We start from the raw sequence: 25,696 nt of genomic DNA, 5'->3' as shown, positions 1-25,696 counted from the left end.
ATTTGATCACCACCCGACAAGGGGACCATACAGAGGCATGAGTCTCAAAGCTGTTCGCAGCTGCACCGACGTAAATGGTATGCAACACGCCTGATAAGCGATGGGGACTCGGTCCTTTGAATATGAGGTAGACCTCGCGCACTGCATGAGGCAGCAACGTGTGGGTGCAGACTGTTGAGTCTTTCTTTAACCTTCAACTAACCCGACCCACACTTACCTGTCTTTGTCGTGTTGGATTTGAGAATCTTGGTATGTTTCATTCCCTACAATTTTTTTCTTCGAAGTATTTGACTGTCGTCGGCATAATTCAGCAACTTGAGCTCAGTGTCTAGATCGATACCAAAAGCAAGAGGGTTGTGCATATGTCGGTGCGTGTTTTGAGCACAGCACGCAATCTCGAGTGTTCACTAGATGATAGATGTTCAACGTACTCGTCGTTGGCCAAACTGGATGTGGGAAGAGCTCGGTCGTGAACATACTCGCTGGAGAAAGCCGGGCACCCACGTCAGACGACCTTGGTCACTGCACCAAACACTGGACTGAGTATGCAATTCCGGTCGACGGTCGTTCATTCCAGGTCTTTGATACCATCGGTTTTCTCGAACCTGGGCTGGATACAGAGGGTTACACGAATGCTATCGCTGATACATACCTCGCGATCGATGTCCTAAGGAAAAGAGGCGGCATTGATCTACTCCTTTATTGCGTACGCGACGGAGAGATCGAGAAGATGAAGGGTCACTATAGGTTGCTCCATGAAGTGTTTTGTGAAGAAGAAGTTCCAGTTGCTCTTGTCGTCACAAACCGTGGCGTAAACCACAAAAGCTACAAGGCAATATTCCGCTCGCACAAAATCGCTTATATGGACTACGCCTGCGCAAACATAACTAGCACGCCTGTACCTGGTAGTTCAGCTGCGGACACCGAATCGCAGAAGGCGATCAAGGAACTGCTAGTGAAATGTTGCGATGCAAGACCTAATCCCAGGTCCACGCTGCAACAGTTATGGCGGCGAGTTCAGAAACTCGTTGGGACAGACCAGTCTCAATCTCTCAAACGAAATGAAGTATCCACGCTGCTCACACGGCGTTGCAAGATGCAACAGGCGGTGGTCGAGCAATTGCTCACATCCTTAAACCTCCAAGTCGCCGTCAAGTCGGCTTTATCGAGCACCCTACGCAGGCGGTAAATGTTGGTTTTCTGTATCCTATAGTGTCACATCGACTAATTGGCGATTGCAGCTGCAACTCACGAGTTACCTCCGTCAGAGAATAGTGCTGGTACTCAAGATGAACAAGTGTCAGATGCCAGGCCAAGGTAAGCCTGCCAATTGTTTGACGAGACTTGAACTTGAGCGTATTGTGTATTCCTTCTTTTCAGCTCTGGATCTCAATTGCATTCTGTTGTGGATAGTACCTCTCTGCATTCTCGCTCAGACAACTGATGTCGTTACCGAGCACCAATCCTTCGAGTATCAAGAACATATATGTGTATTTATGAGATGAGATGAACCAAATGCTTCGGCTATACCATATGCTTCCCTCCTACATGCTATCAGAATCTAGAAACAACGCACTGACGCCATAAGACGTTCCAGGACAACTTAAATGCTTTAACTCAATATACACCGCGTGGACGAACTATTGATTTGACTACATTAATGCCCTTACAAGGGCATAGGATTATCGATAATAAGATGGTGTAGACATCGGACTAGCAGTTTGTAAAATCGCACAGCTCTGTATGATCCGTGCAAGGTGGGGTTTGAAACGCTATGGGTTGAGAAACTACTCCCAAGCTAGTCAGCTCGTCTGCCACAGTATTCTGCAAGTCGGACATTGCTCGTAAATTGAACAGGATGCGTGAGGCGAGAACGCTATGCGTGACTAGCTGTGGGCTTCTCCGACTCAGCTTTAAACACGAAGTAAGTAATAACACGGTTTACCCAGCAAGAAGCCCAGTGTAGGATGGCTGGATGCCCGGATCAGAAGCTTATAATGGCGATATAAAAACAACTTGCTCACAGGTAGTAAAATGATGGAAATGCAATTTGCCATCGAGACCACTGCGAAAAGTAAGGCCACATTACACACAAAAGCCTTCGAAACTCACAAGTAATACATAATATATAAACTACGCCATCCCGATACAAAGTAATCACCAACGGACTGCCTTCCAACCGGAAAGATTTGCAGCGTTTGTACAGTGTCAGCGCCATTAGCACTGTGGAGGATCATGCGGTAGCTGTGCAGAAACATTGCAATGCTACGTACCCAGTTCAACCAACATCAACAGACCATAAACAATGCTAGAGTTACGTCCTCCCTCAAATACGCCAGTCGAATCTGAGGAAATGGTGTGAGCAGAAGAAATTCGGGACAAAGATACAGACCTCCGGATTCACTTGCACTAACATCTGAGATTACCAGTACCACTACTGAGACAACCTGAAGGAACGGTTGATTTTTTCAGTCAAAAACAAATGGCTCAGGAGAAGGAGACTAAAGTCACCGTGGTAAATGTCAATGTCAAAATCAAGAACCTCTTGTCGCATCCCCAAACCACATATGTCCTTAACACAAGCAGGACTTTGAATAAAAGAAGTCATTAGAAAGGAAACAACTTGACTTAGGGCTGATACTCACGCTCAGAAGCAGCTATACCCAGCCAACGGACGCCTAGAAAATGATTGAGGATCGGATTTCAAGCGACGTTCTTATTATACACAACCATCATATACATCAGTGGATGTTCCATGATTAGGCTGAAATATCGTCGTGAGTATTTTTAATGTCATATCGCGAAGAGCTTACAATTCCTCCATGAGTGGACCCGACCGAGTCTATCCACAGGACCTCAGTGAAGAGCGAGGGTAGACAGAAGGTCACAAATACTCACAGTATACGGTCATAGCAAGGCCAACGAATGGCAGATAACGAGAAACGATGAAGATTATCCTCGTGATCCCCCACTCTCTTCCCCATGTCCAACGAACCTGGAATCTTGTCAACTTTACATAGCGCCATTGAAAATAACCGACCTCTGAGTCAAAAGTGATGATGAAGTCAAAAAGCTGCAAAGAGAAATCAGTAGTTATGATCGTCTTCCGTTTGGTCCTACTTACTAAAACTGCTATAGATGCAACTATTACGAGGAAGGATTCAATTTTGCCAACAGAAAAAGGAAAATATAGACTACCTGCAGTATACTGAATTCAAATGAGCAAATAAAATCAACAAGTGAGGAGTACGCACTGCGACAGTCTGAAAACCAACGGAATCGGGAAAATAGTCATTCATAATGTTGAGCTGAGGTTAGTAGGTAACTAAATTGAAATTCAAGAGGGGATTGGACAGTCGTTCCATCAAGGTTGGCGTATTGGGCAGAATCCTAGTAGTGACTCTGAGGCTCTCTTCCGCAGCAGTTGAACTCTTGAACACGGCAGCCGATTTGACCATCATACGTAACTACAGCCCTTTGCATAATAGTCTATTAGCCAACCGAACTGCACTGCTGACTCGGATATGTTGAGTCGTACAAACAACCGCACATGTGTTCTCGCGGCTTGCCGCATCGGCAAACGAAGGACTGTAGAGCGCCGATGCATGACCGAGGAATCCATCTCCATGAGTAGCGCAACAGTTGCAACCACTTGTGTGTGATTGCAAGATTTCAAAGGGTACGAAAAAGAATAACATATGATAGAGACTTCATGACTCAAGCTTCCATATTGTGTATTTCGGTAAGGCGATCTTGAATTTCATGGAGAAACATGGTGGGATTGGCACTGATAAGCATTTGACGGTATGCGAAGTAGTGCGACAAATGGTCAGCAAGCGCAATCGCAGCACAGTTATCGCCAGGGGCTGACGATTCAATTCGGCACATAATAACCAGTACTTACTGCTATGCTATTGATATACTAGCATCAGGACCCAAGACCGTCAGCACCGGGAATCCGAAATTGCCCGGTGATATGTAAGGACATCGTCATGATGCCAAACAGTACGCATCGATGCGCGTGTGGACGATTGCCCAATTGTAATCATATCTGTTACCAACTTCCTGTTATATCAGTGTACCTACAACAAGTGTCAAGTGCATGTGTACGTATCTTATGGGATTAGCAATGAGATGGCCAGGCTCGGGAGGAGTAGGCCTCCCTTCTTGTTTTCGGCTTAATTACAAGATTTCCTTGTAAGGGGGTTGCTTGTGATGCCCGCCTCGAAGGACGCCAACCTAGAGCATAAACACGGTATATTATAGGGTAACAGAGCCCACCTTGCTATGTGCTTGTCATTCTGGTATTGGTTCGTGTACTGCTGTTCGTAGAGCATCACAAATATGAGGCATAAATTAGGGACGCTGTGAGGGAAGATGAAAGGGTGCAGGACAAAGAATTAGCCTGAGAACGTGATGAATAGTTGGCCTCTGGCGTCCGCTTGAAGGAAATTAGAGGATCCGGGTATGCATAAATATCTTGAATGCGCAAACGACGACTGCTTAGAGATCTCTGGTTTTTGGAAAAATACATACAGCCACAATATTTCAAGGTTCTTGAAGTCTATCATGTAGACAGATTGACTTGGAAAATGACACTGTGATCCGATGTGATCCTCTTGTCTTCTCCGCCACGCTACTGCGCTGAACTGTCTTAATGCGATCCATCGATCGCAACTGCTCATGAGAGTTTCCAAATTATGTTCTGCAGGGATGCGGTAGGTATCTCCAACACGCGATAATCGATTGTATGGAGATTGCGGATTTTTTGAGGTGCAGGAAGTACTGGTGCAAACGCGACTCCCCGATGACGAAGATATCGAGGATACCGTCAGCTCTCAACGACAGGCAGAGTTTACACATGAGATTATCGCAAACGCCTGAAGAGTTGCAACGTTGAGGACGGATCACATTAACTAGTCTCCGACAGACGAGCAAGTTGACAACGAGCCAACAACATATGGTACTTCGGCCGCATCCTGATCATGAACTTCAAAGTTGGAAAAATTGGTCGTGGCAAGTGTGTCCGCCAAGCCGCACTTTGTGCACAAGCATTTTAAACTCCGCTCGAACCATACTCAGATCTCAGATCGTGCCAAATTAAACAGCACTGCGTGATAATTGCGTTACCAATGTCTTTCGTTCTATCATTGTATCAATGTCATAGTGCATACGTATCTGTCTTATCTTTGTGTGGGCAACCTTGCTTCCCAGGGATTCAGAGGCCGTTCTTGTTTACCTGCTGGATCATCTCCTTGTAGAAGGTTGCTTACAATGCCCGCCTCGAAGAACGCGAACCCTATCCTCAAGCCCGGCAAGAAGTCTGCGGAGCCCAACCATGTGCTTGTTATCCACGGTGGTGCTGGTACCATGGCACGGGAGGGCTCAACACCTGAACAACGCGCTACGTACAGGGCTGCACTCTCACGGGCATTGAAAGCGGGCTATGAGGTGCTCAAGAGCGGAGGAGAGGCCATGGATGCTGCGGTCGAGGCTGTATCAGTCATGGAAGGTAGGATAAACAAGTATTCGGGCGGTCGATAACTAACTTCTACATGTGATTTATAGACTGCCCGTTGTTTAACTCTGGGCATGGCGCGGTCTTTAATGTTGCAGGCAAGGTACGTTTCCTTACCTATGATTGAGGGCCCTTGTGTACATCATACTATCTAGATTGAGCTCGAGACTTCTCTGATGGTCTCCAAGCCTCCTGCATCACATCCCGCAATGCCCTCCTCCCGGCGCGGATCCTCGGTTACGTTAATCACTCACACCAGAAATCCTTCTCACCTCGCACGCGCGCTCTACCTCGCGCCCCAGCTTGCCCCTCACCCAATGTTGTCGGGTGCAGCAGCAGAAGCCACAGGTGATTCACTTGGCGTACGTCAGGTTGATCCATCCTACTTCTGGACTGAGGCACGGTGGAGAGAACATAGACGTGGTCTTGGTTTACCTGAAGATCCCGTTGAATACCCCAGACCTGAAATACCCGACGACACAAATTCAGAAACTACGGATGTCGCCAGCCTTTCTGATAACAAGGATAAAGAGACATGGGAGTCTCTTGATCTGATGCCAACGGGTACTGTTGGTGCAGTCGCACTTGATATCCGGGGCTGCATTGCGGCAGTAACCTCCACTGGGGGACGTACGAACAAGCTTGTCGGTCGAGTTGGAGATACCCCCGTAATGGGATGTGGTTTTTGGGCTGAAGAATGGGAGAGGGACGGTGGACTTGTGAAGCGTACCTGGGATCGCCTAAGAGGCAGATCAAAATATCAGGGTGTTGGTGTTTCTGGTACTGGTGACGGAGACGTGAGAAACAGTTTCGCAGATGTTCACTTTGCAAGTGCTAACCATACACTTTAGTATTACATTCGCCGTGCTGCAGCTTCCAACATTGCTCGGCGGATGCAATACCTTGGCGAGTCCCTGGACGAGGCAACCCAGAATGTCATTGATGACCTGTTCAAGGAAGGAGGAATAGGTGGTGTCATTGCACTGGACAGAGACGGAAACGGTACGTTTATGTTCTCGTGTGAAACTGTACACTGACTCGAACTCTGGGTGTACTAGTGGCTCTTCCACTGAACTGCAGTGGCATGTATCGCGGCGTTATTCGTCCTGATGGCGTACCTCTCACGGCTATTTTCTTTGATGAACAACTTACTGAACTCTAAGCTGGGTAAACAACCTGTACTTGAGTGTACATTCATCGCTAGTTTGATGGGACTTGGCAACGTACATCTCCGTGCAGACGCATTCATGTGAGACTAGTTGATAATTAGGTCACTTGGAAGGTAGACAATAGTGAATTTAGAATTCGCAAATCGTCCAACCTCGTCATACAATTTAGAAGAACATGATCTTGTGGAACTGGAGAACAGTCGATGGACAACACATGTGGTTGTGTAGCCTTTCGCCTGGCAGAGAGACAAGTCACTTTGCCGGAGTGGTTAACGGGATCGCCTGCTATACACAGCTAAGCGGTTGGGCTTTGCCCGCGAGTGTTCGAATCGCTCAGGTGACGCTTTTTTGGTACATTTTTGCAATCGAGTGTTCCCACGGGGTCTAACATGGACGCGACCAGTTATTCTACTTACCGCAAGTCTGCACAAAGTGTGAATGTTTGAACGCTGACGATGAGCGCGAACAAATATGCAAATCTCCCCGACATTGTGCGTATTATAGCTGCTATTCGGACTATAGTATCTCTACTTATTGTTCGATGACAGGACACTGCACCAGATGTCTACGAAACGGAAGACGTGTTTCCCTCATCTGAGACCAACGTAAGTGCTCCTCGTGTTGATATGATGTTACCCACGAACAACTGATCTTCGTCAGAGAGGAGATTCTGATTCTGACGAACCCTCAGGTCCGCGGGTACGCCCCCAGCGGGGTGCGGATGTCTCGAAAGAAGAACTCGATAACAGCAACTTGATCAGCGCGGGAGATGCGAGCAGACACTTTCGGAGAGCCGAACGACGTCGTGCGTTGTATTCCGTTAAACATGTATACATTGTATCTGGTCACTAACATCTGGCCATACATCAGGCCAGGAATCACGCTTTGCATACCCCCCAGTCACCGACATCCTCCCCATCACGTTCGCCATCACCGAGTAGGCGACCTCTCCCTGCGCGCCTACGAGCACTACAAGCTGAGCTTGCTGCTTTGGAGGGTGAGGTTGCAGACCCGTCCAATCCTGCCCTTAAAGCCGAGGGTGTCGATGCTGGTGAGATGATAAGAGGATTAGTAGACGTGCGCAGACGGTTAGAGAAAGTCAGAATGGGGCGTGAGGGTAGAGGGAGATTAGTTGGTGTTGTGCTTGGCGATGGCGGCAGGGAAGACGATGAAGAAGACGTAGGAGCAGCCCAGTGCGGATGACAAGGCAAAGGAGTCGAAAGTGCAGGGAGTACCGGAAGTTCGGGGCGTCGCTGAAATGGATAAACGAGTCGGGGGAACTAGAGAAACTAGTGGGCTCTGTGGGCGCGACTTTGGATGAGGTATGTATTTCTCGACGCCAAGGGGCAGGGCGCTAACCAGTTTTCAGTCTACGCCGATTACTCCACCCCTTCTTCCCATGCTCACGCGCTTGAACTCACAACTGATGCTTTTGACTCAACCGCGGCATATCGACTCCATTTCCCGTCGATTGAAACTTCTGTTGTCCGACCTTGAGCGAGTATCTACTGCGCAGGCGCAAAAGCGTCAATCGCCTGGGAGTACAACAATAATTCCTGGTACTGCAACCCAGGATGCACTCCTCCCGCTGTTAACACGTCTGGCTCCTTCACTTCCTCACATCCCACATATATTAACTCGTTTGCGTACCCTCTCTGCGCTGCATGCTTCTGCGGGTGAGTTTCAAGCAACGATGGTGGCGCTCGAAGAAGAGCAGCGCAAGACAAGGGACGCTCTGGAAGCTCTCAAAATTGCCATCGGAGACGTAGAGGTCAGCTTAGAAGCTAACAAGGGAACAGTCGCAGGAAATGTGCAAGGTCTGGAGGACAGAGTAGATAGAGTTTTGACTCGACTCGAGGAGCTCTCAAAGTAAGTAGCAGCAGGCAATTATAATGATACCATTAATGCGATGATGATGAATGCGAATAAAATACAATCATCCTATGCAGCTTCTTTTCAATCACTCCAAATCAGTAACTCCACTTTCAGCGAGATACTCTCTGGCATGCTGCTTGGCCGCAGCTGAAACGTTTGGATCTGGAGACACACACGATTAGAAGGTGCTGTGTGATACGGGAACGGATCTTACTATGGATGGCTGCCTTGTATCCAGCAAGGACACGGTGCTGGTGTTCCTCTTCTGAATGTGATTCGAGCTTGTGCTGGATATCAGCAGCCTCCAACACTTCTCTGGCGTGTTGCTTGGCTTCCTCCGAAACATTTGGATCTGCACAAATCAGAAAGACGGTGCACCCTTGCAAGTAACCGACGTACTGGAAGTTGCTGCCTTATAGCCCCGAAGAACACTCTTCTCATGTGCCTCGGCCGCTGTCGACTGAGTAGCCTTTGCCTGCGCTGGCATAATGGGGTCTACTGACTGGCCCATCTCTTCAAGGCGTTTCAAGGCGTTCTCCTTGGCGTCCTCCGATACATTAGGGTTATGAACAGCTGCTTTCAGGCCGGCAACAACGCGCGCTGTGTCTTTGGTGTGTTCTGTGGTTCCTGAGACACAACGAACTTGTGAGTATCGTAAGGAGACAACTGAAAATGCGAAAAGACCGTACCAGACATGATTGTGTTTGTTGGAGAAGTCAGGGGACTGAATTGCGAATGTCATGCCCCTAGGACGCCTTATATACGGCGCGTTTTCATGGACTGACGTCGGTATGATATCACGTTCACGTGCACGTCGGTGTGCGTGAGTATAATTTTTTTTACCGGATTTCCTTACATAATAATAAAACATTGCCGTCGTTGCCGCCTAATGAGCGGGCGAGTCGCGGTACAGCCGCCGTGTCGCAACCCGCGCTGACTAAGCGTCTCCCTCATAACCATGACTCAGTTGCACAGCCACCAAATCCCGCTGGTAGGAACTATAATCGTCGTCGACGATCCCACAGTTGTTAGTGTGCCTATTTGATTCATAAGGTCCGTTCATCAATATGTCCCCTCTTCAATTGCACCCCAGAGTCAAGTACTACCCGCTTCTCAAATGCTGCTCAGCCGCGCTAGGCGGTCATATGACAGTGGGCCCCCGACCCCGCCATCACCGACTTTTGGCGCTGATGACGGCGATGACGAGCAAAACGACAGCAGTTGTCTAAAGCGCAGGCATAGTGATCACCACAGGTCTGCATCCTCTAGTGATGCAACACCGCGTCCGAAACCATCCGTTTTCCGCTCGGGTCCCTTCTTAGCCCTGCCCACTTTTCACCACGAGCATGATCGCCGCCGGCAGCAGCATGAAGCATTACTTGATAATCGCTCTGATTTTGATGGTTCTGCACCGCATGCACGTCACGATCTGAACATTAATATCCTTAGCTCCGATCCGTTCCTCGCCGCGCCTCCGCAACAATCATCAAGACGACTGGGCTTCTTTACTGCGTCGAACAGTATCAGCAACCCCAGGAATACAAGTCCATCTCCTTCGCAGCATCTCAAGCACAGCGACCTGTCGCATTATTATCCTCGCGCTGAAGCTGCAGCCTCCCAGTCCTCGATAATGGCTTCTGTCGCATCTTCGAATACCCTCAAATCACATACATCTCCCTCGAAAGTATGCCTCCCATTCATCACGCAATCCAATATTTGACGTTCGCTACCTTAGCCCTCCTCTACCCGGACTTACGATGCGAAGCTTGTTTCACGAGAAATGCACCGCCTCGGGACTCTCGCAGGTCTTAATCCCAGCATTGCCCCCTCTCTATCCACAGGTCCTGTTGCTCCCCCTCTTACACTCACACCATCAACCTCGCCGTCCAGCAGTGGTATTGTAGGTACTCCTACGCTTCATTCCAGCGCGTCAAGTGTGGGTATAACAGACAAGGACAATCCCTGGCGCACACTACATGTGCATGTCCTCCCCCTTTTCAATGAGGAGCCATTACGTGTACCCATGTACGTTCGTTGCGCGATCACCTATTCTGCAGAGTTTAAGTATACACAGAGAAGATCTCAACGCCCTTGTACGGCGGCATATCCAAACGGTGCTAGCTGTGTCCCCTTCGAAAACCCTGGCAACTCTCGAAACGGACGCGCGCGAGCTCATCGCAGCAGGCATGGTCACTCTCAACGCCAAGCTCTCTAATATTTCAGACGAAATATTACTGGGCCGTGTCATTGAGATCTGGGCCTTTTTCTGGGACCAAATACTCCCGTATATCGAAGGGGTTAGTTGTCTTTCCCAATAATGCCTCGTGCTTCTGTTCTAAGATCATCTTTTAGGTCCTATTACCATTGCAAACAGATTCCTTACTGACCTCACTACATCGTACTCAAAAACAACATCGGTCCTCCTCGCCCACGCGACAAGGCAGTAAACTAAGTGGTTCATCAGCGCTATCTTCGTTATATCCGACCATTGACGTTCGCAGCGTTGCCTTATGTGCGTTCCGCGATCGCGTCGTGCTTCCTATCCATGGTCGTCTACAGAATTTGCTGTCCGCTCCTTTTGGGAAAGACATGCTCGCACGGTTAAGTCCCTTCCGCCAACCGAGATTGCAGCAGATGTGTGTGCCCTATTAAATTTTAAATCTAACTCCTCGTGACGCCTTCGCTAGGTTACTGGTCCTTACATCTGAGCGGCGCGTCCGTTCACCCTCTCCACCCCTTTCACTACACACACCTGTTATCCAGCCTTCGGCAGGCGAGGCAGCAATCGAGTCTCTACTCCGGCTGGTCTCGAACCCACAGCGGCTTTCGCATGGACATGGTCTAGCGCCTCGGGCAGCCACGCCCAGTTTCCTGTCAGCTGGGCGCCCACGTGATCGACGAGGGCGAATTGGCTCCTCCGGGGCGGCGAGTGTACTTGGGATTGTTGGCGGGTGGGCAACGATGCCCGCACTGACGGATGAACGGGAGGAAGAAGAAGAGGGTGGGGAGACTCCAAAAATTGGGGGGATCGATAAAGGGCTGGCGAAGCCGTACCACCAGCGTGGGGGTGGGTGGGGTCTTGGAGCTGGGAACGAAGACATTATCAGGCCAGTTGAGGAAGACGACGACGATGAAGCGTTAGACTGGGATCAAGCTCAGGTTAGTTGGAGCTATCCAGCTGAAGCGATCTCAAATTGATGGTTTTAGGCTGTGGTCGAGAGGATGGTAGGGATAAAACCCATTGAAGCCGTTGCTGATTCGCGCAGAAGGGCAACTTAGCTGATATAACTGATGGATGGTGTTGATTATCTGTGTAATTGATACTGTACCTTGCCACGGGTATGACCGCTTCTCGGATTTTGTGTTTCTATTTGCTCCAAAGCTGATATTCCGCATGAAGAACACCTAGAAAGGAGTACTAGTTGGACCTTCATCGACACGACACGACACGACAGTCCGGAGTTTAGTCGGCTGTTCCGGTCAATCTTAGGATTGTTGTGTCGATGAAGGTCCATATCAGCAACATCCGCTCGCTCTCAAACATAGTGGCCAGTGGTACAAAAGATGTTAGTTACTGTTGATATCTGTGCACTCCTCGAGAGGATGAATTGCGAGGAAGCGATTCCTTCATTGATGAAAGGCGACAAACCTTCACCGGTCACCAACCGATATCGTGACTACGAACCCATCTTCCTCGTTCAGTATCATCATGGTGCCGCCAGTGCTAATCACGAAAGCCTCCCTCGAACTACTTTCAAAGGCATCCTCGTATGCCGTCATGTCCTCTATAACTTTGTTGTCAACTCACTTCCAAACTCAACTGATGAAGTTACTGAAGTTATTGAGAGTCACGTGAAGGAAATTCGCCGTCACCTTGCGGAGTAACCGGGAGTATCTCCTAACATCGACGTGGGTCGGGTCGGACAGATATCAGCGAAATTATCCCGGAACCACTACAAGATGAGAGGTCAAGGGGAGGCCTACATCAGACGGGAGCTATTAAATGCTTGGATTGCATTGAAGCAGAAGGAAATTGGAAGAACAATCTCCGCTGACGACGAGCTTCCAAGACTCTAATATGTCTTTCGTCATTGGCATGTCCCCTGGAATGACTTTAGCCTTGTGACATTTCTGATCAAGGCTGTGCTGGTACTTGATGTAGCCATGGTGTTCGTAACCTTTGCAAATGACCCAACTTCCGGGTACGTCAAGACGCAGGGGCAATGGATCAGGCATTCGGTTGCATGTGCCAATAGTCGATGTCCCGCTAACGGAGGCAAACTCCCAATTTCTTAACTACTATTACACTCTTTGAAACAGAAGAACCATCATGCAAGAAGAAAACGAGCTGCTAGCTCCTCTCAACCTCCCAATCCTCATACCACGCAGCAACACAATGGAGCGACCCAGAGTAATCTCACGGCATCCACGACGCTTCCTACAGTCACTGAGACTCCCGTGGCAACTGGAACAACCTCGCATCCTGACATCACCATAAGACGTGCTGGATGGTGGACTCGTTTTCTGCTCTGGGTTTGCTGCGTGCACATTCAGAACACAAACAGTCAACATTAAAGAAGAACTATGTCAAAACTATATCATTGACACGAAATTAAGGCTTCAGCTGACGAGCAAGGGGTCCTGCAGGAATTGTAAGATTGAAATACATGTCGTTCAACCATCTTTCTTGATGCTATCGAGTCCTTGCGCCAGTATGTCCAGCACCTTTTGCCTGTATCCCTGAGGAACTCCGATGGATATGTCGATTCTTCCCTCTGGAGCATGCCACGATCCATCATCTCCGCGCCATGGATTGGCGCCGAAGACGCGCAGATAAAGCAAGCCATGCCCACTCATGTGATGTCTATGCGACTCTGGTTGACCGAAATGTGCTGAACACCAGTCGATGCTGATCAGTACGTGAGTCGGAATCAAGACATGAAAGGCAACGGAAAACGCACATTGCCATAGAATTCACGGACATAATTTCAGTAGGAGGGTAGTAAAATAATTTCCTTGCCTTTGCAGCTGCGAGCATCAGGTGACTGGCTACGGACATCCATGTTGAGATGACTTCGTGTTGTCGATAGTGCGTGAGGGTCTCGCGGATGCTTGTGGCGATACCTGTGATGTCGGTCGGGTTCTCTGGCAGTGCTGTCAAAGCCTACAGAGAGCTCAGCAAGTAACGAAGATCCATGTGCCTAACATACTTCGATTATAGCATTGCCAGCAACATCAGGAAATGCGAAACTTGCTCCAGAGAAGCGATACTAAAACGACTGTCAGCAGGGTCTGTAAGCGGAACGATAAAAAGCTGGCAGACGCTGTCCATGAATTTGATCTTGCGTATTTGATTAGGCAAAATACGGTTTATCACGGTGACGATATATGCGGAGAGACTGTCATGGATTGACAGCCGGGTTGCTGCTGAAGGTGATCTTTGACGCAAAGAGTTACAGAGTGTCTCTAATTCATGTCTCTCAAAGAACCAATTGACACGTTCTGATGTGTGTACTCTCTGCGAGTACTTTTTACAAAGCACTTCCTCGCTACAAAGTTCGTGCAAGTAGCAGATTGATGGGCGTAGTTCTTCAATGGTGCACTCCGAAGGCTCAGGGAAAATGGGCTTCTCGAACGTAGGCGACGGATAGACGAGGTGTAAGCCTTGGTAAAATTGGGAAAATGCATGAGTGAAGCGGAAGAACGCAGTCGCATCACCTATAACCTGGTATGAAACGCGTGAAAATTACTTCTCGCAGATAATAGCCTACCCAATATATGATTCCAAGAAATGCCGAGTGTGGTTTCATCGCGAAAGGAGACGACTTTAAGTCTCAAAAGAGGGACTTCGAAGTCGAACGCACTGCGCTGATGAGGAGAGTTCAGCAAGCCCGAGAGGTCATTCTGAATGACGTGAGAATCAAGGACAACTGAAGACGTTGATTCATGAGGACGCTCTTCGAATTCAACTGGGACTCCATCATTTGTGAGGTAAATCTTGTAAGCTCAGAAATTTTGGTCTAAATTTTGGTACAGAGTTGAACTTGCCTTATATTTCCCGCCATCGTTTGTCAGTCTTCCGGCAGTATGAGGCCACAGTTGCAAAGTCCTGGAGAGCGCAGCACTGAACTTCTTTACATCCAGCGAACCCACAAGAACGTGAACGTTTTGGATCTGGATAGAATTCATGTTCAGGGATGTACAGGAAAATGCATGATACACACCATGGTTGCCCACAGTTCATAACCAGGTAGTTCCACTTCATATTTATCTGATAATGCAGTTGGCTGTGCGGGCTGCACAAAGAACGTCGGCATTGGCTTCTCAAACGAGCACTCGTGGAATCTATATCACGAGTCGGGCACATTGTAAGTAATGTCTTTGTTCGCTCAAGTTGGATCTCACTTAAACTTCTCAAGAACGAAGAGGCTCGGACTAGGAACGGGAACGGGACTAAGTAGGGTAATAGTCAGGAAAATGTTCGTAGAAGTGTGAATAAGAGAGCTCACCTCAGTCTTGGATCGAAAGACTGAGGGAGGATACTCGACGGGGAGAGGTATTAATACGCTGATTGAGACGGAGAATCAAAGGTGAACGTGTATGAGGCGTATAACGAGGAGTGATTGCGTATGTAAAGGAAAATGATGAGTACGTACGAGAGTGGTGCATCACTAAAATTCACTTAGCCTGATATGACCCGAGTTGCATTACCCTTTCAACCAATTTTGTTTAGGCATGACATACCCTCAGTGGGATACAGTCCGGCCATGAGATACAGTCAGCCATGGAATCAAGGGCTGGCCATCCAATCGAATCTCGGCCATCAAGTCGAGTTTCCTATGGGATCGCTCCTAGCCATGCTGTCAAAGCCAAGTTCCCTAGACAGACGAACTTCGAAGTCCGAGGGAAACGTAGACCAGGAGGGGACTTTCTAGACCGGGACTTGTCGATAAAGGAAGTAATGTTGATGAGTGAGTAGAGGTAAAGCAGGCGATTGTCTAGGGACAGAACCTCACGGGGGCGCAAAGAAAGTTCGATAACAAGTAAGCTATTTCTCATAAATGGAGCAAGGTTGCAGAGTAAGAATGCTGTGAGGTTCGGTGTCAGTTGCGGACAACAAACACGAACGGAGAACTGAACAGCTTAGCTTTGATCAGAGGGGAATTCAGTTCTCGATGTACTTACATACGTGAAATGAGACTGAACTCGCCTGGTAATCAAACCAGTATCTAGTAGTTTGACTCGGAATGTCAGTTCAGGACGAATGCAGTGCGGCTACTAAATCGAGTATCATAGTCCCAACCTTTGCCATGGTGGAGAATAAGGGAAAAGAGGCTGAAGAGCGGCTACATAACAATATGCATGATCAAACGGTATAACATTCGAATCAGTGGTCTCTCGCAGGGAATTGACAGGATCCGAGGATATACACAGACTGGCGATACAGTACGTCTCGGTGGGTGAGGCCAGATGCTTGACTGTTTCCGAGTCCTTGACGGAACACCGGTATAAGCTAGAAATCTGACATGGGGTGACTAGTAATGATTCATCACAAAGACTCGGAAAGTAAAAGAGAAAACAGACCAAAAACCAATGGTTTGATTTGTGTCTTAGATGCGCGATGTAGAACACTCGGAACTTGATAAGTTGTTGCCAGTGGGATATGCATCAGGAAGACCTCCCATGTAAAGGCTGCTTTCCTGTCGTGGGAGGTATGGCGGGGATGATGACTAAGCGCGTGTCCCGGGACACGGCGGCTGTGCGACAACCTCGGATAGCGCACGCTCGCTGTGTATGTCGATGAGCGGAGACTAATGTACGGGGAGGAAGCCGGCGTCAATGATGGCATGTAGTACAGGCAATATACAACCTGCGAGGCACATGCTGTAAACGCCTCGGGTAAGCAGAAATTTGACTTCGGCTGCCGAAAAAGGCTGCGTGTCCCATGGCGCGGCGGCCTGAACATTGAAGACGAAAAATCGAGTCTGGCTCTGGGACACGCTGCCCACCTGAGTTCCTGCCAAAAAATGCGTGCCCCAGAGCGAGGTGAAATGAAGATTCTTGCCTGGGACACGTCGTGGAGCTAGCGCCAGATGAAATGTCGTGATTTTGCAGTCCATTGTGCCGTCATCAATTGCAGCAGCTCAAAAACTCGAATTTTGCGGCCAAAAAACTATCCCTTGCATGGCGCAGTATATCACGTCTCTATGCTCGAACGCGCCTCCTCAATCATGTCGTCACTTCGGGATCTTCGACAGTCAGTCACGCAACCTGGAAATTGCCGGCGTGTTACCTCTAGCGTGTCCCAGAGGGATGTAAAAACTGTTCATTTACTAAGGGTTGGTCTGGGTTAGTCCGTCCGGAAAGGTATATATTCCAAATTTGTCAATTTTTCATGCCTTTGTCTTTTCTGTGTTCAAAAAGGTTGCTGACCACTACTCCGCTTCATCGCGAGCACACGCAGACTAGGGCAGATATTCGGTGATGTAACGCCACCAGCAGATGACGAAGAAGACGAAGGATGAACAAATCCACGCACCCCCCATAACCTATCGCCTTTAGCTGGCCTTGAACGTCCTCGCATAGCGCCTGGACCAATGATCGCACACTACAAAATCGAAAGAAGTAAATAGTTCACAACGGTAAAAATACTTCTATGTTTTGTCTACCATAGGGTATGGTCCCAACGGACAATAAACAATGATCAATCAAAAAACAAAAAGCGCCTCTCAACCTCCCAATCCTCATACCACGCAGCAACACAATGGAGCGACCCGGTCACCCAAAGCAATCTGGCATCATCACAACAACCACTTGCCGCTGCCACGGCATCCACGACGCTTCCTACAGTCACCGAGGCTCCTGGAACAACCTCGCATCCTGACATCACCATAAGACGTGCTGGATGGCGGACTCGCTTTCTGCTCTGGGTTTGCTGCGTGCCTACAAACAGTCAACATTAGAGAAGAACTATGTCAAAACTATATCAGTTTTGCAATTGCATGATCTTCGACGAGAAATCAAGGCTTCAGATGACGAGCAAGGGCTCCTGCCGGAATTACTAGATTGAAATACATGTCGTTCAACCATCTATCTTGATGCTATCGAGTCCTTGCGCTAGTATGTCCAGCACCTTTTGCCTGCATCCCTGAGGAACTCCGATGGATATGTCAATTCTTCCCTCTGGAGCATGCCACGATCCATCATCTCCGCGCAGTGGATTGGCGCCAAAGACGCGCAGATAAAGTAGGCCATGCCCACTCATGTGATGTCTATGCGACTTTGGTTGACCGTAATGTGCTGAACACCAGTCGATGCTGATCAGTACGTGAGTCGGAATCAAGACATGAAAGGCAACGGAAAACGCACGTTGCCATAGAATTCACGGGCATAATTTCGGTAGAAGGAGGGTAGTAGAATGATTTCCCTGCCTTTGCAGCTGCGAGCATCAGGTGACTGGCTACGGACATCCATGTTGAGATGACTTCGTGCTGTCGATAGTGCGTGAGGGTCTCGCGGATGCTTGTGGCGATACCTGTGATATCGGTCGGGTTCTCTGGCAGTGCTGTCAAAGCCTACAGAGAGATAAGCAAGTAACGAAGATCCGTGTGCCTAACATACGTCGATTACAGCATTGCCAGCAACATCAGGAAATGCGAAGCTTGCCCCAGAGAAGCGATACTAAAATGACTGTGTCAGCGGGGTCTGTAAGCGGAACGACAGAATGCTGGCAGACGCTGTCAGTGACTTTGATCTTGCGTATTTGATTAGGCAAGACACGGTTTATAACGGTGACGATGTATGCGGAGAGACTGTCGTGGATTGACAGCCGGGTTGCTGCTGAAGGTGATCTTTGACGCAAAGAGTTACAGAGTGTCTCTAATTCCTGCCTCTCAAAGAACCAATTGACCCGTTCTGAGGCGTGTACTCTCTGTGAGTACTTCTTAGGAAGCTCTTCCTCGCTACAAAGTTCGTGGAAGTAGTACATTAGTGGGCGTAGTTCTTCAATGGTGCACTGCGAAGGCTCAGGGAAAACGGGCTTCTCGAACGTAGGCGACGGGTAGACGAGGTGTAAGCCTTGGTAAAATTGGGAAAATGCATGAGTGAAGCGGAAGAACGCAGTCGCATCACCTATAACCTGGTATGAAACGCGTGAAAATTACTTCTCGCAGATAACAGCCTACCCAATATATGGTTCCAAGAAATGCCGACCGTGGTTTCATCGCGAAAGGAGACGACTTTAAGTCTCAAAAGAGGGGCTTCGAAGTCGAGCGCACTGCGCTGATGAGGGAAGTTCAGCAAACCCGAGAGGTCAGTCTGAATTACGTGAGAATCAAGGACAACTGAAGACGTTGATTCATGAGGGCGCTCTTCGAATTCAACTGGGACTCCATCATTTGTGAGGTAAATCTTGTAAGCTCATAAATTTTGGTCTGAATTTTGGTACAGAGTTGAACTTGCCTTATATTTCCCGCCATCGTTTGTCAGTCTTCCGGCAGTATGAGGCCACAGTTGCAAAGTCCTGGAGAGCGCAGCATTGAACTCCTTTACATCCAGCGAACCCACAAGAATGTGAACGTTCTGGATCTAGATCATGATAGAATCCAAGTTCGGGGATGTACAGGAAAATGCATAATACACACCATGGTTGCCCACAGTTCATAACCAGGTAGTTCCACTTCATATATATCTGACAATGCAGTTGGCTGTGCGGGCTGCACAAAGAATGTCGGCATTGGCTTCTCAAACGAGCACTTGTGGAATCTATGTCACGAGTCGGGCACATCGTAAGTAACGTCTTCGTTCGCTCAAGTTGGATCTCACTTAAACTCAAATCTCCAGTTAAGTACTAGGGCGTGCGACATGACATGTTTTTCATGTCATGGAGCTCAATAATATACTACATACTGCTGTCAAGTTTGCATGATAGGGTTCTCCGGACCGTCGTTTCTGGCTGCTTTGGTGGCTTCTGAGGTGAGCATTATTCCCAGATGACAGCACGGACTCCCGCAGACTCCCGCGCGTTCCTCCATCGTACAAGGCCTATGTCTTGGAACATTCCCACCACATGATTCCCAGAATTGACATTCCTGCGACCCCACGGGTCGAGATTAAATTGGTCGCAGTCTAAGTCAAAGCCTTCATAGTGTGTTCAGCAGTCATCAACTTCAGAGAATCACAAGCTGGCCTACTATTCCTTCTCAAGACGGTTGATTTCGACTATGGCATCTTCAAATTCAAAGGTGTGGTTTGGTAAGCGAGGAATACTTTGATGGCCCGAATATGCTAATCGTTGTTAGTGACTGGAGCGTCTTCGGGTTTTGGTCGAGCAGTTACCGAAGTCATGCTTCAAAAAGGAGACAATGTTGTTGCAACTCTGCGGAAACCTGCTATGCTAGATGACCTCGCGAATTTGTACTCAAAGAATCGGCTTCTCGTCTTGCCTCTGGACGTCACAGTTCCTTCTGAAATCACTACCCGCTTTTCTCAAAGCGCGTGAGGCCTTTGGCCGCATAGACGTTGTTTTCAACAATGCGGGACTATGCATAATCGGTGAAGCGGAAGGAATGCCTGATGACGACGCAAAGCTGCTGTTCGATACGTTGTTCTGGGGTGCCGCAAACGTCACGAAAGAAGCCGTGACAACGTTTAGAGATTTTAACCAACCCCGTGGGGGACGTCTCTTGCAAATGTCATCTCGTGGAGTCCTGCGAATTGTTCCAGGAGTAGCGCACTATGCCGCAGCGTACGTGACGCCATTTCGCTCATCGTTTTAACTGACATTTGCATAGTAAAGCAGGTATATATAGTTCACCTATCCTTGATTTGAAATAACTAGTCGCAAACAGCTCTTGAATCTCTTTCGGAAGGGTATGCTACTGAATTGGATCCAGCATGGAATATCAAGGTGAGTCCTACGCACAATACTAATTTCAAACTCGAATTCATCATCCACAGATCACTGTTCTTCAACCTGCTCGTTTCCGTACTGCCGCACCCTGGACCAATACTCTCGTGCCAATCCATCCTGCGTACTCTGATCCAAATTTACCTTCTAGACAGTACCGCAGCATATATCCAGGAGCTGAGCGTTTTTCAGATGGAGACATCTACAAGTTTGCACTGCAGATGTATAGGCTAGTGCAACTAGATGATCCTCCGTTTTATCTCCCGTTGCATAGAACGGCCTTGGAAGCGGCAAAGATCAAAGGCCAGAAGTTGTTACAAGCTGTCGAAGATTACGGTAGTTGGTCAGATGATGTATATCTTGACGAGGAAAATAGTCAGGGGCGAGCATAATTGTGCAAACTTCTTCAATGCGCTAATTTCCGACATGTACAATTCGCATGTGTCCTTGAGAGAAGCTTTTCAAAATACCGTTATCGTTTGAGTGAGGCGGTGCTAGGGTCCATAGTGTTGCCGTCGAAGTGAAGTGACTGAGGTAACTTCACTTCGTTTCGTCCACAATAAAGTCTACCGAAGTACATCCAATTTCCAATTCGATTCCGAAGCTTCAGTTCGCTTCGCGACAACACTAGAGCAGACTAGAGCCTCGGGTCCCACGATAACGACATTTTAGATTTGAGCGTCCAATTTTACCACCTGAGGTTGATGTTCTCATTGTAGTGGGGATTGATCATCGGATCACAAATGATGAGAGTCGAAAAGCAAGAACAATCTTTTATATCTAAGTGCGTCCCTGTAGCGGCATAACGGGAACTGCATAGCTGGTAGCGTAACGGCATCAGTACACTTTCTCATAATGTATAGCGACGGGAACTGCCTTTTCGCTATACAATATGAGAGATATACACTACCAAATAATTCCCATGGCAGAGGGGTCAACCAAGATTGGGGGTGTCAATGCGCGCTACTTGCGCATGGTCCAGAAATCAATACATTCAGCGAGTACATCGAAACGGTGTGTTACTTAGAATTCCATAATTGATCCAATGTAGCCTGCTTTGCATTCTGCAATTCCTCGCGCCGTAGTGTTGCTCGGAATGCATGAAGTTTGTGAATAAGATCAAGTGAAGAATCAGCGCCAGCTCACACAATACATGCAACTTCGAGCTTTTCACACAGCGGAATCAATTCAGCAACACAGACCTTGGGTTGATCATCCTCGTCTTCATCATCTGATTCTACTTCAACCAGCTCCCCGCTCCTAATTCCTTGCCGGCGCCGAATTTCTGCAACAATTGCATCATCATCTTCATAAACAGTTACTTCCCCAATGTTCTTCTCTTCTTGAGGGTCGAGAATCTCGTCAACAGACAGTGGCGTGCCAATGATCTGTCTTCGCGTTGTAAGCTCCTCTATGGACTTCATCAATCCATGTTCGAGAGTTTGGAGCTGAGGTGACTTGGTGAGAAGTGGAATTTTGATAGTGAGCCCAGTTCGTCAACATGCAACTGATGCAAGTTTCTCGACAGTCTCGGCCACTTTGATGTTGTCACCCTCTGCGTCCATAACAGCTTTGAGGGCATCCACCCAGTCCCCCTCAACATAATTATTGCCAAGGTGTTCTTTCAGGCAAGCTTCGGCCTGAGGCAAGGTCATGTCATCAGTATCTGCAAACTGGCGGATGATGCTCCATGCACCCGGGTCTGCATGGGGAGGGTGAGACGAAGGTGCTGGAGAGTTGGCTTGGATTCCTGCGTGATTCCAGCAATGCTGAATGGTGGATGACTCGACAGCATCCCAGGCCTCTTGCGCCATGACCATGGCTTCTCAAAGGTTTATTTTATAGATATCACGATTACTAGCTTCATCAAGTTCAATAGCACAGAGACAGAATGCTCGATGGTAGTGAGCCTTGAAGCAACGAATGACTCCGGCATCAAGAGGTTGAACAAATGAAGTTAAATTTGGCTCGAAAAATTCAAGCTGAATGTGAAGCGGTTTGTATGTGATTTTTTGCCCAGACAAATTGTCAATAAGAAGGCAGATGTGACGTTGTCGGATCCCCATCTTGATGTCGAGTGCCTCAATCCACCTTGAATTTTATTGCGTAAATTTTCATGTGATCCAACCTGATCTAGAGCGCTTACTCATTGAACAATTCACTTCTCATCCATGCTTTCTTGTTGTTTTGATAGTAAAACCCGGCACTCTGTGGTGACTTGCCACCAAAGCATCGGGGCTTTTGGGACTAACCAATGAAGAAAAGTGGAAGCTTCTTGCTTCCATCTGCATTTGTAGCAAAACCAAGGATCACCCTAAATTTCTCTTTTTTCTTCCCACTCATTTGATGTGTAGCAAGGCCACGATCAGGAGGTGCCCTAATTCATTTTAGTTCCTCTTTGAACTGAACACTGATGAGTGACTTACATTGCAAACAGACTTGATTCATCAAAGTTCCAGTGGTCTCGCACTGGGAAAGTTGATAGGAGACGTCCCACTTGCAACCATTCGTGTTTCACTGCTTCTATATCCACTGATCTGGCCTCACCATGACGCCGGTATTCTTTGATATTGTATGCTTTGCAGAAAGGGGCTATCCAGCCATCACCAATTAGCCGTTCTGTTTCTGGAACGCCAAACTTCTCTTCGAGCTTCCGCCGCTTCTCCCAGAGCATTGCTCCAGTGTAACTCTCACCCTTCTATTCCATGCTTGTGGTCCATTCCACAAGTGCTTCTTCAACATCAGGGCGGGTAACGACAAGCGGCCGTTTACTCGAGAGAGCGCTGGGGTATGATTCAATACATTGCTCAAGGTGCGTGCGGTCCTTTAATTTTCGTGATAGGGTTGCCTGGGTGAATTCAAGCACCCCCTCTTTTCGTGTCTTGAAATGCTGAACAATACGATCTTGGGGTAAGTCTGGATGTTCATTGATGTATGCAAACACCATCAGCCAGTCATTCAAGGTAAGATTCTTGCGTTCGCTAGTATCGGAATGCTTTGTAGATGTTGCAGGACCATCTTTCTGGTGAGGTGTCTTTGGTTTCCGCTTGTATGGGGCAGGTTTTGGATGTGACTGGCGTTTCTTAGGGCTGCGCACCATTGGGACTAGATTGACTATAAAATTTTCCATCTTACTACATTGTTATGCATCAGTTTTTGGCAACTCCGCAGTAGTCCTACTTGGTACAAACCATATCTCATAGTGTATATCGGACCTCCGAAGGCTATACATTATACATTATACAATTTTTCGGGCGTCTACCCGCATACCACGATGGGAGCTGCCAAAACTCGATACAAGATGAGATTTATACATTACTAATGTATGCATTATGAAAAAGTGTACTGTACAAGGTCTGTAACCGGTAGTAAGATAGACCTCACTCATACACTGGTTTATCACGTGATTTGAGGACAGAATACTTACATGATTTTGGCTTGTTACTCTGTTGCAAATTAGAATGAGCTAAATCTGTTCCAAGATCTTGTGGACATGTACTATAATGTCAAAATGGTCTACTCAGAATCCTTATTTTCGGCCAACTGAAGGAGGAGTAGGCATTTTTGTAGCAAATTTACCCTTGTGACTCATTCGTGACTGCTGCCAGTGCATCTGTCATGTTGGTGGTGCTTGCTCGACAACATAATACCTACTTGTCTCTCAGTTTTCCACATTAGATTATAAAAATTACATGCCCAGCTTGCTACAGACTACCCGCACATAATCTTGGAACAGATTTTGCTGGCATTTTGTATACAATGACTTATATGCAATTTTGTTGAAATGTCACGCTAGGGCACGTGATGAACCGGTGTATGAGTGAGGTCTATCTGTAGATGCACTTAGGTTTGTCACACCGTCACACATCTAGCTATTTCGTGTGACAGTCACACCAAGGTTGAGGTCAATGAACTAAAAGTGTGACACATAATCAAAACATGGAAAAAACATATAGAGGAGACAACATATGGCTAGATGGAAGCAAAATTAAAGACATAGCTCTGTTTCATAAGCATCTCTGGGTGAGTACGAGCATCATATCTGCACTACATGAGGAAATTACATCTACAGCACAAACCTACATCAGGAAACCCACTGCCAAGTGAAGTGACTTGTAGCAGCACATAGCACAGCACTTCTTTCGAAATGGCTGTGGCCACTGGCAGCGGGTAGCAGCTGGAAGAACTAAAACCTCCATACTGGCTCCAGGACTTTCAAACATGCCACAATGTCTGTAACCTTCAGTAAGCTGATCATGATTAAGAGTTTATGATCATGATCTTTGTGGCAAGATAAGATGATAATACTCAAGCCTGAGTGATCAAGATCACTGCTTGCCATTCAATGACTTTGCCAGGCTGGGCAGGAATCTTGGGATTGAGGGAAAATAGTGGTAGTACAGGCTCAAGAAACTACTGGTAACTAAGAATAGCATGAAAGGTCTCTTTATCTGCAAAGTTATTCACATAAAACTCATGCACCAGTTGCAAACTATTACTAGTCCAACACCTGTTGTGCCTTTGGCACAGGAAGCAAAAGGAGCGCAAAGTGCTCCTTTTTAGCTTCCTGGCCTTGGCTTCATCCTAAATACTCACTGTGCCTTCAGCACAGGAAGCCAAAGGAGCACTTTGCACTCCTTTGGGAGGTGCCTGTGGCACCTTGACTTACTAATAATAATCATAGTGGATTTTGAAAAAATTACATTTTTGAGCAGCATTTTCACAAAACTAAAAGTACAATCTACTACACTATGTAAAAGTACACAATACATAAGCATCAGTCATTTCTCTATATAAAAGTACATGATATGTACATCAATCATCAATGGGATCTGTAAGGCCTCTGAGCACTTCTTTATACACTGCATCTGTTGTTTTCGAGCCTTCTTCATGCTCTGGAAAGATAGCATGCACTCTGTCTGGGTGAGTGCAGCGAGACAAAGCCACATAGAGTTGTCCATGACTAAAGACAGGAGTGCTCAAATTAAGGCCAACATGCTTGACACTCTGACCTTGCGCCTTGTTGATTGTCATAGCAAATGCCAGATGAACGGGGAATTGTCGACACTTGAGAGGAATAGGGTTGTCCTTAGATGTGGCATCCAGGGTCATGTGAGGGATCAGCACTGTGTCCTGATCATTTTGGTGAGCTGCATTGACTCCATCCCTAAGAATGCAACACCTAAGGACACACATGGTCCAAGACAGGAGGATCATGCGAGTTCC

At 47.6% G+C, this 25,696-nt stretch overlaps 11 protein-coding genes and 1 non-coding gene across 12 annotated transcripts; 6 read left to right on the top strand and 6 right to left on the bottom strand.

Annotated features, from left to right (window-relative positions):
• Nucleotides 1–92: 92 nt before the first annotated feature.
• Nucleotides 93–1,494, top strand: DFJ58DRAFT_743203 (P-loop containing nucleoside triphosphate hydrolase protein). Its single transcript, XM_041387247.1, has 5 exons — nt 93–249; nt 312–368; nt 419–1,185; nt 1,242–1,317; nt 1,381–1,494. Exons 2-4 carry the CDS (start codon nt 363–365, stop codon nt 1,273–1,275), a joined length of 807 nt encoding a protein of 268 aa, XP_041247599.1. The 5' UTR covers nt 93–249; nt 312–362; the 3' UTR covers nt 1,276–1,317; nt 1,381–1,494.
• Nucleotides 1,495–1,633: 139 nt separating this feature from the next.
• On the bottom strand, nt 1,634–3,389 carry DFJ58DRAFT_770542 (uncharacterized protein). Its single transcript, XM_041389096.1, has 15 exons — nt 3,255–3,389; nt 3,199–3,208; nt 3,125–3,144; nt 3,041–3,073; nt 2,899–2,995; nt 2,814–2,842; nt 2,731–2,764; nt 2,646–2,678; nt 2,512–2,588; nt 2,393–2,447; nt 2,274–2,345; nt 2,113–2,223; nt 2,025–2,065; nt 1,946–1,971; nt 1,634–1,897 (listed from the first exon to the last, which is right to left on the bottom strand). Exons 1-15 carry the CDS (start codon nt 3,297–3,299, stop codon nt 1,714–1,716), a joined length of 867 nt encoding a protein of 288 aa, XP_041247598.1. The 5' UTR covers nt 3,300–3,389; the 3' UTR covers nt 1,634–1,713.
• A 1,705-nt stretch (nt 3,390–5,094) lies between these two features.
• On the top strand, nt 5,095–6,874 carry DFJ58DRAFT_770520 (asparaginase). The gene is made up of 5 exons (XM_041389095.1): nt 5,095–5,512; nt 5,569–5,621; nt 5,674–6,315; nt 6,370–6,520; nt 6,577–6,874. The coding sequence occupies exons 1-5, from the start codon at nt 5,275–5,277 to the stop codon at nt 6,678–6,680; spliced, it is 1,188 nt and encodes a 395-aa protein (XP_041247597.1). The 5' UTR covers nt 5,095–5,274; the 3' UTR covers nt 6,681–6,874.
• A 64-nt stretch (nt 6,875–6,938) lies between these two features.
• Nucleotides 6,939–7,030, top strand: DFJ58DRAFT_t53. The gene has a single exon. It is a non-coding gene; the product is annotated as a tRNA-Ser (tRNA).
• A 57-nt stretch (nt 7,031–7,087) lies between these two features.
• Nucleotides 7,088–8,624, top strand: DFJ58DRAFT_770518 (uncharacterized protein). Its single transcript, XM_041389094.1, has 6 exons — nt 7,088–7,178; nt 7,236–7,292; nt 7,348–7,499; nt 7,563–7,866; nt 7,916–7,988; nt 8,010–8,624. The coding sequence occupies exons 1-6, from the start codon at nt 7,143–7,145 to the stop codon at nt 8,558–8,560; spliced, it is 1,173 nt and encodes a 390-aa protein (XP_041247596.1). The 5' UTR covers nt 7,088–7,142; the 3' UTR covers nt 8,561–8,624.
• DFJ58DRAFT_770515 (Conidiation protein 6-domain-containing protein) lies at nt 8,604–9,329 on the bottom strand. Its single transcript, XM_041389093.1, has 4 exons — nt 9,252–9,329; nt 8,962–9,189; nt 8,777–8,914; nt 8,604–8,724 (listed from the first exon to the last, which is right to left on the bottom strand). Exons 1-4 carry the CDS (start codon nt 9,256–9,258, stop codon nt 8,648–8,650), a joined length of 450 nt encoding a protein of 149 aa, XP_041247595.1. The 5' UTR covers nt 9,259–9,329; the 3' UTR covers nt 8,604–8,647.
• Nucleotides 9,330–9,567: 238 nt separating this feature from the next.
• On the top strand, nt 9,568–11,984 carry DFJ58DRAFT_153398 (HbrB-like-domain-containing protein). Its single transcript, XM_041378914.1, has 6 exons — nt 9,568–10,246; nt 10,298–10,587; nt 10,637–10,859; nt 10,915–11,198; nt 11,250–11,721; nt 11,770–11,984. Exons 1-6 carry the CDS (start codon nt 9,680–9,682, stop codon nt 11,839–11,841), a joined length of 1,908 nt encoding a protein of 635 aa, XP_041247594.1. The 5' UTR covers nt 9,568–9,679; the 3' UTR covers nt 11,842–11,984.
• A 1,252-nt stretch (nt 11,985–13,236) lies between these two features.
• Nucleotides 13,237–14,944, bottom strand: DFJ58DRAFT_743197 (uncharacterized protein; the record flags this gene model as incomplete). The annotated part of the gene is made up of 7 exons (XM_041387246.1): nt 14,787–14,944; nt 14,607–14,736; nt 14,334–14,531; nt 13,886–14,280; nt 13,773–13,832; nt 13,545–13,726; nt 13,237–13,471 (listed from the first exon to the last, which is right to left on the bottom strand). Exons 1-7 carry the CDS (start codon nt 14,877–14,879, stop codon nt 13,237–13,239), a joined length of 1,293 nt encoding a protein of 430 aa, XP_041247593.1. The 5' UTR covers nt 14,880–14,944.
• A 2,640-nt stretch (nt 14,945–17,584) lies between these two features.
• Nucleotides 17,585–18,792, bottom strand: DFJ58DRAFT_153325 (uncharacterized protein). Its single transcript, XM_041378913.1, has 5 exons — nt 18,747–18,792; nt 18,299–18,693; nt 18,184–18,243; nt 17,932–18,137; nt 17,585–17,879 (listed from the first exon to the last, which is right to left on the bottom strand). Exons 2-5 carry the CDS (start codon nt 18,548–18,550, stop codon nt 17,645–17,647), a joined length of 753 nt encoding a protein of 250 aa, XP_041247592.1. The 5' UTR covers nt 18,551–18,693; nt 18,747–18,792; the 3' UTR covers nt 17,585–17,644.
• A 719-nt stretch (nt 18,793–19,511) lies between these two features.
• DFJ58DRAFT_770499 (NAD(P)-binding protein) lies at nt 19,512–20,935 on the top strand. The gene is given in 7 exon segments (XM_041389091.1): nt 19,512–19,536; nt 19,549–19,553; nt 19,610–19,815; nt 19,863–19,999; nt 20,022–20,312; nt 20,402–20,470; nt 20,521–20,935. 5 exon segments carry the CDS (start codon nt 19,785–19,787, stop codon nt 20,860–20,862), a joined length of 870 nt encoding a protein of 289 aa, XP_041247591.1. The 5' UTR covers nt 19,512–19,536; nt 19,549–19,553; nt 19,610–19,784; the 3' UTR covers nt 20,863–20,935.
• Nucleotides 20,936–21,612: 677 nt separating this feature from the next.
• DFJ58DRAFT_724240 (uncharacterized protein) lies at nt 21,613–22,290 on the bottom strand (the record flags this gene model as incomplete). The annotated part of the gene is made up of 2 exons (XM_041385093.1): nt 21,613–21,918; nt 21,979–22,290. The coding sequence occupies 2 exons, from the start codon at nt 22,288–22,290 to the stop codon at nt 21,613–21,615; spliced, it is 618 nt and encodes a 205-aa protein (XP_041247590.1).
• A 427-nt stretch (nt 22,291–22,717) lies between these two features.
• DFJ58DRAFT_838488 (uncharacterized protein) lies at nt 22,718–24,090 on the bottom strand (the record flags this gene model as incomplete). Its single annotated transcript, XM_041392460.1, has 5 exons — nt 22,718–22,847; nt 22,897–23,168; nt 23,196–23,584; nt 23,898–23,968; nt 24,050–24,090. 5 exons carry the CDS (start codon nt 24,088–24,090, stop codon nt 22,718–22,720), a joined length of 903 nt encoding a protein of 300 aa, XP_041247589.1.
• Between the last annotated feature and the right edge of the window lie 1,606 nt (nt 24,091–25,696).

This window comes from Suillus subalutaceus (genome assembly GCF_016647625.1).
Source record: "Suillus subalutaceus strain FC151 chromosome Unknown DFJ58scaffold_18, whole genome shotgun sequence".
In the NCBI taxonomy this organism is placed as follows: domain Eukaryota; kingdom Fungi; phylum Basidiomycota; class Agaricomycetes; order Boletales; family Suillaceae; genus Suillus; species Suillus subalutaceus.
This window is presented reverse-complemented; position numbering and strand designations above follow the sequence as displayed.

Bases quoted from the DNA above. Each gene is read 5' to 3' on its own strand.
- DFJ58DRAFT_770518 (XM_041389094.1), top strand. From the start codon at position 7,143: ATGAGCGCGAACAAATATGCAAATCTCCCCGACATT. The intron at 7,500-7,562 runs GTATTCCGTTAA...ACATCAGGCCAG, and splicing joins GCCGAACGACGTCGTGCGTT to GAATCACGCTTTGCATACCC. The intron at 7,867-7,915 runs GTAGGAGCAGCC...TCGAAAGTGCAG, and splicing joins GGGAAGACGATGAAGAAGAC to GGAGTACCGGAAGTTCGGGG.
- DFJ58DRAFT_153325 (XM_041378913.1), bottom strand. From the start codon at position 18,550: ATGTACTACTTCCACGAACTTTGTAGCGAGGAAGAGCTTCCTAAGAAG. The intron at 18,244-18,298 runs GTCTGCCAGCAT...CAGTCATTTTAG, and splicing joins AGATCAAAGTCACTGACAGC to TATCGCTTCTCTGGGGCAAG. The intron at 17,880-17,931 runs GTGCGTTTTCCG...CGTACTGATCAG, and splicing joins CCCGTGAATTCTATGGCAAC to CATCGACTGGTGTTCAGCAC.
- DFJ58DRAFT_770515 (XM_041389093.1), bottom strand. The intron at 8,915-8,961 runs GTACGTCGGTTA...TGATTTGTGCAG, and splicing joins CTATAAGGCAGCAACTTCCA to ATCCAAATGTTTCGGAGGAA. The intron at 8,725-8,776 runs GTAAGATCCGTT...GTGTGTCTCCAG, and splicing joins ATACAAGGCAGCCATCCATA to ATCCAAACGTTTCAGCTGCG.
- DFJ58DRAFT_743203 (XM_041387247.1), top strand. The intron at 1,186-1,241 runs GTAAATGTTGGT...TGGCGATTGCAG, and splicing joins TCGAGCACCCTACGCAGGCG to CTGCAACTCACGAGTTACCT.
- DFJ58DRAFT_770520 (XM_041389095.1), top strand. From the start codon at position 5,275: ATGCCCGCCTCGAAGAACGCGAACCCTATCCTCAAGCCCGGCAAGAAG. The intron at 5,513-5,568 runs GTAGGATAAACA...TGTGATTTATAG, and splicing joins GGCTGTATCAGTCATGGAAG to ACTGCCCGTTGTTTAACTCT. The intron at 6,521-6,576 runs GTACGTTTATGT...TGGGTGTACTAG, and splicing joins ACTGGACAGAGACGGAAACG to TGGCTCTTCCACTGAACTGC.
- DFJ58DRAFT_770499 (XM_041389091.1), top strand. From the start codon at position 19,785: ATGGCATCTTCAAATTCAAAGGTGTGGTTTG. The intron at 19,816-19,862 runs GTAAGCGAGGAA...AATCGTTGTTAG, and splicing joins AAATTCAAAGGTGTGGTTTG to TGACTGGAGCGTCTTCGGGT. The intron at 20,313-20,401 runs GTGACGCCATTT...TGAAATAACTAG, and splicing joins CGCACTATGCCGCAGCGTAC to TCGCAAACAGCTCTTGAATC.
- DFJ58DRAFT_153398 (XM_041378914.1), top strand. From the start codon at position 9,680: ATGCTGCTCAGCCGCGCTAGGCGGTCATATGACAGTGGGCCCCCGACC. The intron at 10,247-10,297 runs GTATGCCTCCCA...TCGCTACCTTAG, and splicing joins CACATACATCTCCCTCGAAA to CCCTCCTCTACCCGGACTTA. The intron at 11,199-11,249 runs GTGTGTGCCCTA...CGCCTTCGCTAG, and splicing joins CAACCGAGATTGCAGCAGAT to GTTACTGGTCCTTACATCTG.
- DFJ58DRAFT_770542 (XM_041389096.1), bottom strand. From the start codon at position 3,299: ATGAATGACTATTTTCCCGATTCCGTTGGTTTTCAGACTGTCGCA. The intron at 3,074-3,124 runs GTAAGTAGGACC...TTCTCTTTGCAG, and splicing joins TTGCATCTATAGCAGTTTTA to CTTTTTGACTTCATCATCAC. The intron at 2,224-2,273 runs GTACGTAGCATT...GATCCTCCACAG, and splicing joins GTTGATGTTGGTTGAACTGG to TGCTAATGGCGCTGACACTG.